Consider the following 16918-nt stretch of genomic DNA (forward strand, 5'->3'; position numbering starts at 1 on the left):
TGAACAGTCAGGTTAGCACACAGTGCACTGAACAGTCAAGTCAGCACACAGTGCACTGAACAGTCACGTTAGAACACAGTGCACTGAACAGTCAGTCAGGTTAGAACACAGTGCACTGAACAGGTTAGAACACAGTGCACTGAACAGTCAGGTTAACACACAGTGCACTGAACAGTCACGTTAGAACATAGTGCATTGAACAGTCAAGTCAGCACACAGTGCACTGAACAGTCACATCAGAACATAGTGCACTGAACAGTCACGTTAGCACAGTGCATTGAACAGTCAAGTCAGCACACAGTGCATTGAACAGTCAGGTTAGCACACAGTGCACTGAACAGTCACGTTAGAACATAGTGCACTGAAGAGTCACGTTAGCACACAGTACATTGAACAGTCACGTTAGCACACAGTGCACTGAACAGTCACGTTAGAACACAGTGCACTGAACAGTCACGTTAGAACACAGTGCACTGAATACTCAGGCTAGAACACAGTGCACTGAACAGTCAAGTTAGAACAGTGCACTGAACAGTCACGTTAGAACACAGTGCACTGAATAGTCAGCTAGAACACAGTGCACTGAACAGTCACGTTAGAACATAGTGCACTGAACAGTCAGCTAGAACACAGTGCACTGAACAGTCAGGCTAGAACACAGTGCACTGAACAGTCACGTTAGCACACAGTAGACTGAACAGTCAGGCTAGAACACAGTGCACTGAACAGTCACGTTAGAACACAGTGCACTGAACAGTCACGTTAGAACACAGTGCACTGAACAATCACGTTAGCACACTGTGCACTGAACAGTCAGGTCAGCACACAGTGCACTGAATAGGTTAACACACAGTGCACTGAACAGTCAGGTTAGCACACAGTGCACTGAATAGTCAGGTTAACACACAGTACACTGAACAGTCAGGTTAGCACCCAGTGCATTGAACAGTCAAGTCAGCAACACAGTGCACTGAATAGTCAGGTTAACACACAGTGCACAGAATAGTCAGGTTAGCACACAGTGCACTGAACAGTCAGGTTAGCACACAGTGCACTGAACAGTCAGGTTAGCACACAGTGCACTGAATAGTCAGGTTAGCACACAGTGCACTGAACAGTCAAGTCAGCAACACAGTGCACTGAATAGTCAAGTCAGCACACAGTGCACTGAATAGTCAGGTTAGCACACAGTGCACTGAACAGTCAAGTCAGCAACACAGTGCACTGAACAGTCAAGTCAGCAACACAGTGCACTGAACAGTCAGGTTAGCACACAGTGCACTGAATAGTCAGGTTAGCACACAGTGCACTGAACAGTCAAGTCAGCAACACAGTGCACTGAATAGTCAGGTTAGCACACAGTGCACTGAATAGTCAGGTTAACACACAGTGCACTGAACAGTCAAGTCAGCAACACAGTGCACTGAATAGTCAGGTTAGCACACAGTGCACTGAATAGTCAGGTTAGCACACAGTGCACTGAATAGTCAGGTTAGCACACAGTGCATTGAACAGTCAGGTTAGCACACAGTACACTGAACAGTCAGGTTAGCACACAGTGCATTGAACAGTCAGGTTAACACACAGTGCACTGAACAGTCACGTTAGCACACAGTGCACTGAACAGTCACGTTAGAACATAGTGCATTGAACAGTCACGTTAACACACAGTGCACTGAACAGTCAGGTTAGCACACAGTGCACTGAACAGTCACGTTAGAACACAGTGCACTGAACAGTCAGGTTAGCACACAGTGCACTGAACAATCACGTTAGAACACAGTGCACTGAACAGTCACGTTAGAACACAGTGCACTGAACAGTCAGGTTAGCACACAGTGCACTGAACAGTCAGGCTAGAACACAGTGCACTGAACAGTCACGTTAACACACAGTGCACTGAACAATCACGTTAGCACACAGTGCACTGAACAGTCAGGTTAGCACACAGTGCACTGAACAGTCAGGTTAGCACACAGTGCACTGAACAGTCACGTTAGAACACAGTGCACTGAACAGTCACGTTAGCACACAGTGCACTGAACAGTCAAGTCAGCAACACAGTGCACTGAACAGTCACGTTAGAACACAGTGCACTGAACAGTCACGTTAGAACACAGTGCACTGAACAGTCAGGTTAGCACACAGTGCACTGAACAATCAGGTTAGCACACAGTGCACTGAACAGTCAGGTCAGCACACAGTGCACTGAATAGTCAGGTCAGCACACAGTGCACTGAACAGTCAGGTTAGCACACAGTACACTGAACAGTCAGGTTAGAACACAGTGCACTGAACAGTCACGTTAGAACACAGTGCACTGAACAGTCAAGTCAGCACACAGTGCACTGAATAGTCAGGTTAGCACACAGTGCACTGAACAGTCAGGTTAGCACACAGTGCATTGAACAGTCACGTTAGAACACAGTGCACTGAACAGTCAAGTCAGCACACAGTGCACTGAATAGTCAGGTTAGCACACAGTGCACTGAATAGTCAGGCTAACACACAGTGCACTGAACAGTCAGGTTAGCACACAGCGCGTGCAGCACCACTTACGCCAACTGCCTTTGCAGCTGATCGATCTTGAGCATGGCGATGTCCAGCTCGTGCCTGGCCTTCCACAGCTGGGTCTCACACAGCGGGTCCCGGCATTTGTGCAGCTTCTGGAAGTCGATGGCCTCCATCACAGACTGCTCGAACGTCAGCGACCTGCCCATGCTCTGACCGACACACACAGCAGGATATATATATATATATATATATATATATATATATATATATATATATTGTTTTGTTTAATGTCCCGTCACACATATCGGTGATTGAAGACATTTTGTTAGAGTATTAATGTATAGATTTTGATTATGATCGTTTAGAAGAGGAGGGGGAGGTGGGGGGAATGAATGGTGAGTTGCAGGAGAAACCGTGTATATTCGTATTTGTATTTTGTATTTCTTTTTATCACAACATATTTCTCTGTGTGAAATTCGGGATGCTCTCCCCAGGGAGAGCGCGTCGCTACACTACAGCGACACCCATTTTTTTGTATTTTTTCCTGCGTGCAGTTTTATTTGTTTTCCATATCGAAGTGGATTTTTCTACAGAATTTTGTTGCCGTGGGTTCTTTTACGTGCGCTAAGTGCATGCTGCACACGGAACCTCGGTTTATCGTCTCATCTGAATGACTAGCGTCCAGATCACCACTCAAGGTCTAGTGGAGGGAGAGAAAAAAACGGCGGCTGAGCCGTGATTCGAACCAGCGCGCTCAGATTCTCTCGCTTCCAAGGCGGACGCGTTACCTCTGGGCCATCACTCCACTCGTGTATGTACCGACACACAGAAAGACGAAGAGACATGGAGTGGCAGGCAGGGAGGGGTGGTGGTGGTGGTGTATATAAACGGACAGGCTGTCACACAGACAGGCAAGAAAGAATGTTTGGCAGTGAAGGTTTTAAAGCACTCAGATTGACATGCAACAATATTTCGCACGAAAGGTCAAGCACTCAGACTGGCATGCAACAAGATATCGCACTAAACGGAACGCAGTCGAACTGACAACCAACACAGTTTTGCACTGAGGACACGCAGACAGACTGACTAGCTAAGCAGATATATTACGCAACACCGGCGGCAGATATGTGTGGATGCTGACAGTGGGTTTGTAAGACTGGATGTTGTTACAAATGTGCACTCACCGAGCAGTGAAATACATGTCTATGTGTTTAACTCTCTCCATACGAACGGCGAAAGAGACGACGTTAACAGCGTTTCACCCCAATTACCATCATCAAAATATTGCAAGCGGAAGGCTCTTATACTGAAGAGGTGAATATTGACAAAGAATACCACAATTCTTACGACGGAAGCTAAAGGTTGGGTCATTAAGACACCCACTGGACATCCGAGGGGTCTGTGTAGAGGAGAAGAGAGGACTGGCCGTACTGAGTGAGTTAAAATGATGAAATCTGCACAGCTGCTCAACAATAATTATACTGGCTGATAACATGGGGACAAACTCTAACCAAGTGTGCAAACGAAGATGATAGTTTATGATTTTACTGTCGGAAAATAGAGTCAATAAAAAAAAGAAGAAAGAAAGAGCTCAAATCATTATGTTTTTTTTTCCATCCTACATATAAAAACACACACGTTCTCTATCTCTGTCTCTAGATCGCTCGTTCGCTCACTTTTTCTTCTCGAACTTATGTTTACCTAAAACTCACGTACCGTTTTTATTTTTATTTTCTAAAAATACTTTTTACATTACATTTGTCAGATGATCGTAAACACACACACACACACACACACACATATATATATATATCGAAACACACAAACACCTCAACACCTAACCCCCCACTTACAAACACCCTCAGCACTTCAAACCCAAGCAACCCTCCACCAACACACACACACACACGCCCTCCACTCACACCACTACACCTCCATTGATCTTAAACACACACACACACACACACACACACACACACACACACACACACACACACAGATCACCCCATCTCACCAGGCTGACGAGCGAACAGCAGCCGCAGCGGTCCCACCTCTTGAGGGACTTGCGGACGAAGCGGAAGTAGGCGTGCTCCAGCATGAGGAGCAGCACACCTAGCATGACGCCGCCCCCCAGCAGGATGAAGGCACTGGTGAAGTTGAGGATGCCCAGGGTGTGGCTGGACGACCCTCGATGCTGGCTCTTCTTGTGGCACGCCCCGGCCAGCCAGAACTTCTGCAGCCTCTCGATCTCGCCTGGGAGAGTTGGGGAGAGGGTGGTGGGTGGTCGTGGGGTGGGGTGTTCCAAGATGAATTGTTTGGAGCGTTACGTTGCCGTTGAAATTAATATGATATTGTGATTGGGTGGGAATATTTTTTTTTTTTAATTTTTTTGGTATTTCATTCTTTTTAATAGGAATATGTGCGGGACGTTTGGAAAATCTAAAAAGAAAGGATAAATTTTCTACTGCTGCTGCTACTGTTTCTTCACCTTCACCTCACCTATCCCGTAGTCTTGTGGACCGTTGGGGCGCCACAGGTGATCTGGCAACCAGCATCCTCCAATCCTCTCGGTTTTCTGACCTCCTGATTGTATCGCTCAACCTCAAGCCCGTCCATTCTGGGATGTTGTCCTCCCATCTCTTCCTCTGTCTGCCTCTCCTTCTCCCTCCTTGCACTGTGCCCTGCAGGAATGTCTTGGCAATCCCTGATGATCTCATGACATGGTCATACCATTTGAGCTTGCGTCTCTTGACCAAGGTCAACAGGTCTTCGTAGGGCACAATGACTTGCCTGATTCTGTTTCGAACTTCTTCGTTTGTGATATGACCTTTGTAGGAGATGCCCAGGAGCCTTCGAAAGCATCTCATCTCAGTGGACTGTATTCTCTTTTCTATTTCAGCTGTTAAGGTCCACGATTCACATGCATACAAGAGTATTGATGTCACCAGGGTACGCATCAGTCTGATCTTTGAGCGAGTGCAATGTTCCGGTCGTTCCAGATGTACCTCAGTTTTGTGAGCGCTGCTGTCGCCTGTGCAATCCTGGAGAGTACTTCGGGTTTGGATCCCTCATCTGTCACAATTGCTCACAGGTATTTAAAGCTGTGGACAGTTTCTAGCTTCTGGCCATCCACTCTTATGTCAGTCCTGATACCATTTTTGTTGTTGGTCATCCGTTTGGTCTTCTCAACACTGATCTGCATGCCATAGGCTCTAGAGGTTTTATCAAGGTGGTCCACTAACTCACTAGCTCCTCTTCTTTTCCTGCTAGGCCATCAATATCGTCGGCGAAACGTAAGTTGGTGACTGCTCTGCCTCCGATGTTGACTGTTCCTTTGTGGTCTTCAAGTGCATCAGTCATGATTCTTTCCAGGAAGATGTTGAAGAGAGTTGGTGAGAGCAAACAGCCTTGCCTCACTCCGACTGTGGTTCTGAACCAGTCCCCTATGTTACTGCTGAAGTAGACTGCGCTGGTGGCTTTGTCGTAGAGGTTCTGTATCACTCGGGTCAGGTTGGCATTGATGTTATACAACCTCATGGTGGCCCATAAAGCTGCATGCCATACTCGGTCAAATGCCTTCTTGAAATCCACGAAGACGTGGTAGAGGTCTTGCTGATGTTGGAGGTACCTCTCGCACAGTATCCTGAGGTACTATTTCTGCTTCTCCTTAAACTGCTGTTGCTAGTGTTGCTGTTGATGCTGCTACTTCTCTTCTTGCACTGTTACTACTACTGCTGCTGCTGCTGCTGCTATTCCACAAAAACGACTACAGCTACGACTAATATGAGGATGATAATAATAATGTCAATATGGCAGTCTTTCAGACAGAGTTTCAAACCCCGATTTATAAATGTTTTTATTTTCGACTTTTTTTTTGTCTCTTGTACTTCCTCCTTTTTACTCCATTTTTTTGTTATTTGTATCGAAAGATATTTTCCTGTGATTCTATTGTAACAATCGTTTCACTGACTTTTATCTCAAAGCAGATAGGTAATGAGATATCCTTTTGGTAATGATATGCATTTTGGTACCTTGTATGCATGATCATCTTGAAATGCAATTTAGCACATTACAGCCTGCTGCCTGTGTTTACACCCAATTGAAGAGTTTAAAACCCATAATAATAACATGGTGTTTATCAACACTGATTTTCGGCGAAATAAAGTTTTTACTTGTAAGTTTAAGTTCACTGGGTAACACAGCATTACTCGTTTTACCTTACACGTCAAAGTCAAGTCAGTTCCAGATTTCACGAAACGGTACCTTTTTTTTATTTTTAAATTGTTTGATAACAAATGATAGTTGAAATTCATAGAATTTATCAGAATGAAATAGATCTCCATATCTTCACAGTTATCGTCCTCATTCATCGTTACCAGCATGCACAAAGTCAACATCCTTCATTCTGTGGACGAAGAACGAGCTCTGATTGCACGGTGACCTCAGTTTGTGTATCATCCACTCCACTGCAAGACTTGTGGGGAGTTCGTGTCAATGTCTTCGGTGTCCGAGGTACGACTTCTGGATGACTTGACACGCACTAACCATAGTTTCTAAAACCAACTTCATTCATTCACCCACTTTGTCTGACTGGGCATTAACACACACATGCGCACACACAGACACAGACACACACACACAAGACAGACACACACACACACATGCACGCTCGCGCGGACGCTCGTTTGCTTTCCCCAAATTCTAAATCATCCAAGTGGCGTGATTTGCACTGCCCGTTTACACATTCAGATAACAAAGACCACTAATGAATAATACACATGTTGTACCTGTACATTTACACAAGCACAGAAAATGAGACAAACAGCGACAGGTGTGGGTGGTATAAGGGGGGAGGAGGAAAAAGATCGAGCAGTACCTTCATCCTGCATACGCAGCAAAACCTCGTTGAACTTTTTCGTCCACCTCGAATTCTTGGGGAAGCCAACTCCGTAACCAGTTTCTGCGTACCGTTTCCCCACTGACTTCAACTTGCAGTCTACGTCACGACCAACTGCATACTCAAGCGTGGTGGCGTCATAGATAAATGCCTGAATCTTCCTGCAACATCAATAAAGAATGAAGTGAACAAAAAGTGTTTCTTCTTCTTCTTATATTAATAACAATAACAAATGATGACGATGATAATAATAATAATAACAGATCATCATTGAATAATAATAATTATTATCATTATTATTATTCTCCCTCTCCTAGACACGATGGTTCTTTTAGAATTTCAGTCCATGAAACTGATTATCTTTTGTGACAAATAGACATTGACATAACACACGAGTTTGGTTTTCACCGGACAAAAAAATTGAAACAATGTAAAACCATTTAATGACATGGATTTACCGAAAAGCAAAAGTATAATTAATTATTGTTTCCTTATGATGCAAAATCATTTAATGAAATGGGTTTACTGTAAAGCAAAAGTGTAAGTAATTATCAAACAATGAGGCCATGAGACCAAATGATTAACAAATAGTAAAGAGTGGCAACTCTCTCCATTCACAAGGTACACAACTTCAAGTCAATGCTGCTTACGCTACCGATTCAGCTAGCACACAGGAAAATAGAAAGTACACTGGATCAAACCCAGACACTTCCTAAAAAAAGGTAGCGCCGGGCTTGTCCTTATACCAATCATTTGACATGTGCACGCAGCAACAATGACATGTGCAAACGCAAGTTAGCTTTTATTCAAGACTAGCATAGTCTCTTTAATCCTGAACAAGTCAAACAGAACACACGGACAGTACATAAAAAACACATGGTTGGCTCGGTGGTTTTTTCGACTTGAAATTAATAAACAATGAAGCTAGAAGATCAAATGATTTGTAATCATTGTTTCCTTAACATGTTTCCTATGACACTGAAGAAATAGAAGTGAATTTTGCAGATCAGTGACTTTAATCTCTGTGAACATTGTCATACATTAAACTGCTATTTTTCAGGTTTAGCATTCACACAGGCACATTATATAAATATATAGTCCAGTCAACAGCATCATCGGTGCCAAATCAAGGCAACACACACAGGCAAAAGATTTATTGGTCGATTAAAAAGAAAGTTTTATAAGACACGTGAAACAGCTCTTGGAATAAAATGCACCAGTACTTGAGCGAAGCCGACAGTCATAAGTGTGGTGTGTGTCAACATTACCTCCTATCGTTTATCTGCAAACTTCAAACAACTAAAGTGTGAAGAAACTCACTCCACATCCTTCATTGTCCAGAGGGGGTATTTGATCAAGTGGTTCTTCAGATCTTTGTAATTATTACCAAATTCAAACTCCAAACAAACCGCCAAAGTTGTAAAACGTCTTTTTTTTTCTCGCGTGAGCAACGGATTTGTTTTCCTTTTTTTTCGCCTATAGATGTGTGAACAAACTCCAAATTTTTAGCAAACACAGCGAGAGAAAAGCTCTCCCTTTCCGTTGACATTTATTGATTTTTGAGCGAGACGACATCCATGCAGGCCTGCTGGGAGCATTTCTTCGTGTTGCTGTCAAAGTCCTCGCGGTTCTGTACGAACTTTCAAACTTAAAGCAAACAGCCAAACTCCAAGCGTGACATGGCTTTCTTTTTGACAGTGTACTGGGGGCATTCGTTCATGTGGTGACCGATGACCTTGTGCTTCTTACAGCAAGCATCAAAACCATATGAGCGAAACCTATTGATCGGTGAGCAGAAGACGCCATGGCCTACTTCACTTTATGGTGGGGACATTTTCTTCTCATGTTTATTGAAGCTTTTAGGCCTATAATACTTAAGAATAAAATATTTTTCGCTGTGGCGACGATTTACCAGAAGACAAGGTGTATTTCTTCAAACAAAAATATTGAAAACCACCAAATTTACACTTGTTAATCATTGGTGGAGGACGTTACAACCTTCGTGATAAATAAATCACCAAATTTACACTTGTTAGTCATTGATGGAGGACGTTACAACCTGCGTGATAAATATCCTGGAATGCTACTTCATGCGGCCATTGCAGGCCTTTGTAGTTCCCCATGCAAGCAAACATCCAGATTGAAAAAAAGTGAAACTTACGTATCACAGAGCGAGACTACGGCTTTCTTTCTTTTCCTTCACGGACCATCAAAGACCCGATGACTCTTCTGGCGAGCATCAAAACGCATAGAAATCTTACTCACTGGTTCTTGAGCGAGTTGACAGCCTCCTTGACCGTGTACTGGGGGTACTTCTTCATGTGGTCGTACAAATCCTTATGGTTCTTGCGGATGTTGCTCTCCGTGGACCCATTGGGCATCGTGGCGTATTTGAAGGGCGGGTGGCGATGGTGGGGGTTCTTCAGCTGTCACATTAATAATAATGATAGTGAAAACAACCACAACAACCACCACCACAACAACAATGATGATGATGATGATGATAATAATAATGAGACACAGTATGCGATTTTTGGGTGCAGAACGGATTGAGTTGTTTAAAAGGCTGCATGAACATAAATGCTTTTAGCTTTGTTTCAAAAGGTGAAAATGAGACATTGTCACGAACAAGGAAAAAAGAGAGCAAGATTCAGAACTGAATACAGCGACAACAACAAACAAACAAACAAACAAAAGACAACAAATGAAGGCTATTCCAACACCTTTCTCTGTTCGGCACTTCGGAACACTAAAGGTTCTGTCATCAGCACCCGAGTGCTGATGTCATTATCGGAGAAAACATTATAACTGAAGTTTAGAAGTTCAAGCGCTGCTGATTCAAAACTTCAAGCATTGCGTGTTTAAAAAGTTCAAGTATCACTTGGTGAAAAGTTCAAATATCACTTGTTTAAAAGTTATAAAAAAAAGATAAGAAGAACAGATCCGCAGTTTCCAGGAATGACATGGAAGCAGACAAGTCCAGCGTTTCACAGCTTGACCAGCACGAAGCCAGTCCAGTGCTGTGAAACACGCACTTCTGGAAACGAGTTTGGCGATGGAGTTCTGAACTTTCTGGGGAGAGAGAAAGGACGAACAGCGATTGTGAAAAAGCAAAGGTGGGGATAAAAAAGAAACATCTACAACAAAAGAAGCAAGACTGACAAAGACAGAGAGACAGAAGTACTCTCTCTCTCTCTCTCCCCCTCTCTCTCTCTCTCTCTCTCTCTCTCTGTGTGTGTGTGTGTGTGTGTGTGTGTGTGTGTGTGTGTGTGTGTGTGAACTCAGGACTCGGGACTCAGAAATGCCACCGACCTGTGTACATATGAATGCACGTGTTGTACACACACACACACACACACACACACACACACACACACACACACACACACACACACACACAAAACATATGAAAATCAAACCTTGAGTTGGATGAACAACAAAATCTAGAAAGAATATACTGATGATATAACAAAACTAAATATCAAATAATCGGTAATTTAGAAACATGTCTTTCATCTAAGACTGAGCGCTTTCTGTTCTCTGTTTTAACACATAAAACATAAACATTGCCACATCTCTTGTCACAATGCTGTTGGCATTTTGAAGCATGTGGGGTAATAAGGGGATTCTTAAATCATGCATATGCTTGGATAAGGATTTCTTTTTTCAGAATATCATATTGTGGACAAATTGTCAGTGTATGAGTTTTGTCTTCGTATCCTCCACAAAATCTACAGTTTTTTCAAGCTATCCCTATAACGCTCATTAACTTTAAGTTTGCTTTCATCAAATCTGAAAAAAATAATGAAAGATTATATGAACTGGGAAATGATAAGATCAAATAAATATTTTTCTGGCTGCAACAATGATTTAGAGGAACGGTATATTTCTTAACGGTTACTACTATATAGTTTGCATGACCAGTCTTGTTTCTAACAGTCCTCAATACGTTGTTTAAATGTTTTAAGGAAAGCTTTATCGTCTCCTACACCACCGCTGAACCAAACTCAAGAAAATCCATAAATATCTAAATATAAATATTATTGTAGACGCCCAATATCTTAAATAAGCATTTTGGCAGCTGGTCATCTTGTTAATTCTCATTATAAACTTGTTTTTGAATTCTCGTCATGGGCATCTGTTGCAGTTTGAACCAGTATCGCAGTGTACTAAACACAGCTATCAATATACAAAGGATACCTACCTTTATCACTCTATTCCATTGCGTTCGGCGTTTTGGGAGTCAAAGAATTCTGATATAACCGGACCACAGCGAATACAGGACTGTACGGAGCTATACTTTCCTTTGAGCATGCGAATGATTTTTGGTGACGTTTCAATTTTTTGACGTACTGCCACACAAACATATCACGATTAGCGAAATCAAAAGCTTTAATGTAATCAATGAATGCGATAATAGTTTGCTTTTTTTCGTGCCATAGAGACCTTTTTGCATCACATTACATAGAGTAAAAATGGGATCAATTGCGGAGTATTTCTTTTTAAAACCAGCTTGCTCTTCTAGAATTCCCCCCCCCCCCCTCGCTTTTCAGCCCAGTCATGTAATCTTTTAATCAAAACTGATGTGGATACTTTGATTAAAATGCTCAGTAATGAAAATTAATACCCACATAATTCTCTGGATTGTCCGCATCACCCTTTTTCAGCAATGGAATTATGACTGAGCGTGTCCAGTCTGAAGGGAAGTAACCACTATCAAAATGTTGTAAAATAATTTGGTCAAAAAGGGAACAATTATATTTTCTGATGCCTTGATAAATTCGCCCCCAACATAATCTAAGCCAATAGCTTTTCCACTTTTCAGTCTATGAGTCGCACTTTTTACTTCATCAAGACTTATTTCAGCATCAAGATCCTGAACTACTGCATCATCTTCATTATCTGCTTGGAATATTACTTCGTCGTTTTCATTTTCTGCCAATTGTTGGACATGGTCAACAACATTGTCCAAGTTGTTCTTCTGACCTAAAATTCTTCCTAGCGTCAAATGAACATCAGGTTGTTTTTCACTTTTACATTAAACTGATTTTATTGAAGACCAAAAGGCCTGGCTGCCATTTCTGTTCTTTAATGAAGAATCGTACATGGAATTCTCACAGTTTTTCTTTATTTTCTTCTAGATGTGAATGGTAACGAGCTCTGTGTTCACCATAAGCGATAACGTGACTTTTCTCCCCGCACTGGGTATAGCGGGAGAGCGCACGTCTAACGACACGCTTGTACTCTTTGCATTCCATGTCAAACCATCTGTTGACACTTGCAGTTCGTCGGCTACCACCAGAATGTATCGTTCTACGCACGCAGTCAGCTGGTTGGAGTAAAATGTTAACAAACTTTGAAAGAGCAACCTCAACCTCAAAGTACTAGGTGGAGAGAGAGAGAGAGAGAGAGAGAGAGACAGAGATGCCCACACATGAAATTATAATACCTACACACACATTCTCACACCAACATCCCATGACCCCCTTACACACACACACCCTTATCACCCACCCACCCAAAATCACTCCAATCCTACAACACCCAAACCACCCCTTCCCCCTCACAGACCCACCCTCCAGTCCTGGATGCCGGACAGGTCGTAGAACTCCTCCTTGGTGATCATGAAGGCGGCCAGGTTGGCGGTGTAGGAGGCCAGGAAGACCAGGGCGAAGAGCGCCCAGATGTTGGCCAGGAAGCGGCTAGCCACGCCCCTCGGCACGTCCGTGGTCACCGCCGCCCCGAACAGCATGGCCCAGATCAGCCAGAAGGAGCGGAACAGCGAGAACTTGTGCACTGCGGAGAGCCAATGGAGCAAATGGAGTGGAGTGATGGCCTTAGACGTAACGCGCGCGCGCGCGCGCGCGCGTGTGTGTGTGTGTGTGTGTGTGTGTGTGTGTGTGTGTGTGTGTGTGTGTGTGTGTGCGTGACTGAAGCCTAGCTGAATGAAACAGGAAACGAATGGTAAGCGCCTGAAGGCGGCTGTCGGTCGGTTCTACACAGGTTGACAGTCTGTTTGCAAACCGATTTGTGCTTCGTCTATGACCGAGGATCGGCGACATATAATGATCCATATCAATCAATTAATCGTGTCGTGAAAATGAAAATAATAAATGAGCAGGAAACCAGACTATCTGGTCATTGGTTGTCCGTCATTTTTTGTATTTCTTTTTATCACAACAGATTTCTCTGTGTGAAAGTCGGGCTGCTCTCCCTAAGGAGAGAGCGTCGCTACACTACAGCGCCACCTATTTTTTGTATTTTTTTCCTGCGTGCAGTTTTATTTGTTTTTCCTATCGAAGTGGATTTTTCTACAGAATTTTGCCAGGAACAACCCTTTTGTTGCCGTGGGTTCTTTTACGTGTGCTAAGTGCCTGCTGCACACGGAACCTCGGTTTATCGTCTCATCCGAATGACTAGCGTCCAGACCACCACTCAAGGTCTAGTGGAGGGGGAGAAAATATCGGCGGCTGAACCGTGATTCGAACCAGCGTGTTCAGAGTCTCTCGCTTCCTAGGCAGACGCGTTACCTCCAGGCCATCACTCCACTCGGTCATTCAGTTCTACCCAGTGATTAATCAATCATCGCAGTAATCTGATATGTGTGAGTTGGTTCATCAGACTTCCAATTATGTCAGCGAATCAAATCCCACCCAGCGGGACAGAGGTAACGGATCAGTAAATAGGCCATACAGTCATTCAGTAATTCAGTTCCATTCCATCAGCTGACTAATCAAGGCTTGTCGAAAAATGTGTCGGTCAATCAATCATTCAGTTCTGTCAGTTTTAATTAAACGATCAGTTGGAGTCGGTCGATCAAACAACTTGGCTCTTCTCAGGTCCAAGCAGGTAAAAGTGTGAGACTGATACAGAGAATAAATGAATGAATGAATGAATAATCAGTGAATCAACGAATTTATTTTTCGTCACGGGTAGTTGTTAGCAAAGATTTTTCATCTCGCACCGGAGAGAAAAAGAAGAGAGAGAGAAAAAAAAGGGAAAGGAAAGAGAAAATAAAAAAGACACAAAAAGAGATTCGTCTGGAAATCAGAAAATCAAAACAGCATAAACTTATATAAATGAATAATATTGCGCTGAGAAACTAAAGAATGAGAGAGACATAATGATGGAGAGAGAGAGAGAGAGAGAGAGAGAGAGAGAGAGAGAGAGAGAGAGAGAGAGAGAGAGAGAGAGAGAGAGAGAGAGAAAACAAGACACTTTCCATACTTTCTACGCACCGCCATTTTCTCGTTCTGATTTTGCCTCCCCCTCACCACGCCCATTCCTGTAACACACCCACCCACCGACCCACCCACCCCCTCCCCCCTCCCCCCTCCCACCACGCTCTATCTCTTCTCCTCTCCTTCCACTGACCACTCAAAGGGGTGTGACCCTGGTCCAGCCCATATGGGCTCAGCCATTCAAAGATGAAGATGGAGGCTCCTGTGGCGTGCACGCTGAACACCAGAATCAACGTCCACGAGCGGTAGTCGTACGGCTCTGCAGAAAACAATACCAACAAGAAGTTCGGGAGTTCAACAGTATCACACCCGAGCGAATGCATGCACTGAAAGGCAAGAAAGTGAGAGAAAGACAGGAAGGTAGGAGTGAAGACAGAAAGAAGGAAGGACGAAAATGAAGAACAGAAGAGACCATGGTAGGAAAAAAAAAGAGTGTGGATGTAACTTGGGCAAGACACTCTCCACTATAATCAAATTGTAGCCCAAATAGTCGGAACAGCAGTTGCCTCCTCTGCTGTTCTGATGGTCATAGTCGGACACGACTGACTATCATATATATATATATATATATATATATATGTGTGTGTGTGTGTGTGTGTGTGTGTGTGTGTGTAGGAAAAAAAGGAAAAACAGACCTGTGTGGTTCAGGTATCAAACCACAATGCAAATCATAGGCGGTGTTGAGACTGAATATTCAGATGATGCTATGTCGGGGTTGTGTGACCTTTATCTGGAACTGTGTTGACAGCGAGTGTTCGTCTTACTTTAGCAAATTTATGATAAAAACAAAACAAAACAAAACGAAAACACTAGATACTGCACGGACTCAGAAACTCAAAGTTTATTTTTGATTGATTTCAATACCACATCCCTTTCCTTCTATCCCTCCCAAAGCAAACTGAGCGCATCCATCATTTATTCTTTCATTTCGGTACCCGCAACTCTTTCTTTCCGTCCGTCCTCCCAAAGCAAACTTTGCGCATTCATCACTTAGTCTTTTCACACACACACACACACACACACACACACATACACACACACAAAGAAAAACAAAGCAAAAGCAACATACACACACACCACAGTAGCAAAAGATATTCTTTTAGAGTCTGTGTCTTGCAAACCTGTATGATTTTGATGTCAAATGAAGTCCGATTCTGATTCCGATTCTCTCTCTCTCTCTCACTGTCTCACGCAGACGCAGACGCAAACACAGGCTCTCTCTCTCTTCCCATCCACACACACACACACACACACACACACATTCTCTCTCTCTCTTCCCAGCCACATCTCCACCCACCACACACAAACATACACACTTTCTATCTCTCTCTCTCTCTCTCACTGTCTCTCTTTCCCTCTCTTCCCATCCACATACACACCCGCCACACACACACACACACACACACAAACACGCACACACCGTCTCTCTCTCTTCCCCTCCACATCCACACATACTTTCTCCCATCTTCTTCCAATCCACATCCACCCCACCCCACCCCCAACACGCACACACACACAAACACAGCCCCCAACAAACAGCCTACCCAGAAAAGCCGTGGGGGAGATGGCGCCCTCCCGGATGGCCACCACAATGGTGATGCCGGTCTCCAGGAAGGGGACGGAGAAGTCCACGGCCATCTGCCTCTCCGGGGTGATGGACAGAGCGGCCATGGCCACCTCCGCCTGGCCCTTCATCACCGCCCCCATCAGGCCTGTCCACTCCGTGTTGTTCGTGTGCTGCCAAACAGTCACAGGAGATATATGGAGACTTACATAGCGCCTATCCCCGAAAACGGAGTATGGTTGCCTTGTATGTGGAGTGATGGCCTAGAGGTAACGCGTCCGCCTAAGAAGCGAGTGAGTCTGAGCGCGCGGGTTCGAATCACGGCTCAGCCGCTGATATTTTCAGCCACTCCAATAGACCTTGAGTGGTGGTCTGGACGCTAATCATTTGGATGAGACGATAAACCGAGCTCCCGTGTGCAGCATGCACTTAGCGCACGTGAAAGAACCTACGGGAACAAAAGGGTTGTTCCTGGCAAAATTCTCTGACAACTGCACGAAGGAAAAAAAAAGAAAGAAAAGAAAGGCGGCGCTGTAGTGTAGCGACGCGCTCTCCCTGGGGAGAGCAGCCCGAATTCCACACAGAGAAATCTGTTGTGATAAAAAGAAATACAAATACATGGCGGGGTAAGAAAACGGCCAACACGTAAAAGTCCGCTCATGTACATACGAGTGAACCTGGGAGTTGCAGGCCCACGAAGGA

General features: G+C 44.0%; 1 protein-coding gene across 1 annotated transcript in view; it reads right to left on the minus strand.

Moving 5' to 3' along the window:
- LOC143281574 (uncharacterized) overlaps window positions 1-16918 on the minus strand; it is a 144187-nt gene that overhangs the window by 4843 nt on the left and 122426 nt on the right. Inside the window, exons 10-16 of the mRNA XM_076586810.1 lie at window positions 16197-16389; window positions 14786-14911; window positions 12987-13207; window positions 9677-9837; window positions 7391-7572; window positions 4529-4767; window positions 2560-2723 (exon numbers count right to left, since the gene is read on the minus strand). Of these exons, the coding sequence (XP_076442925.1) occupies window positions 2560-2723; window positions 4529-4767; window positions 7391-7572; window positions 9677-9837; window positions 12987-13207; window positions 14786-14911; window positions 16197-16389 (1286 nt within the window). The remainder of the gene's footprint in view (window positions 1-2559; window positions 2724-4528; window positions 4768-7390; window positions 7573-9676; window positions 9838-12986; window positions 13208-14785; window positions 14912-16196; window positions 16390-16918) is intronic.

This window comes from Babylonia areolata, chromosome 1 (genome assembly GCF_041734735.1).
Source record: "Babylonia areolata isolate BAREFJ2019XMU chromosome 1, ASM4173473v1, whole genome shotgun sequence".
Classification (NCBI taxonomy): domain Eukaryota; kingdom Metazoa; phylum Mollusca; class Gastropoda; order Neogastropoda; family Buccinidae; genus Babylonia; species Babylonia areolata.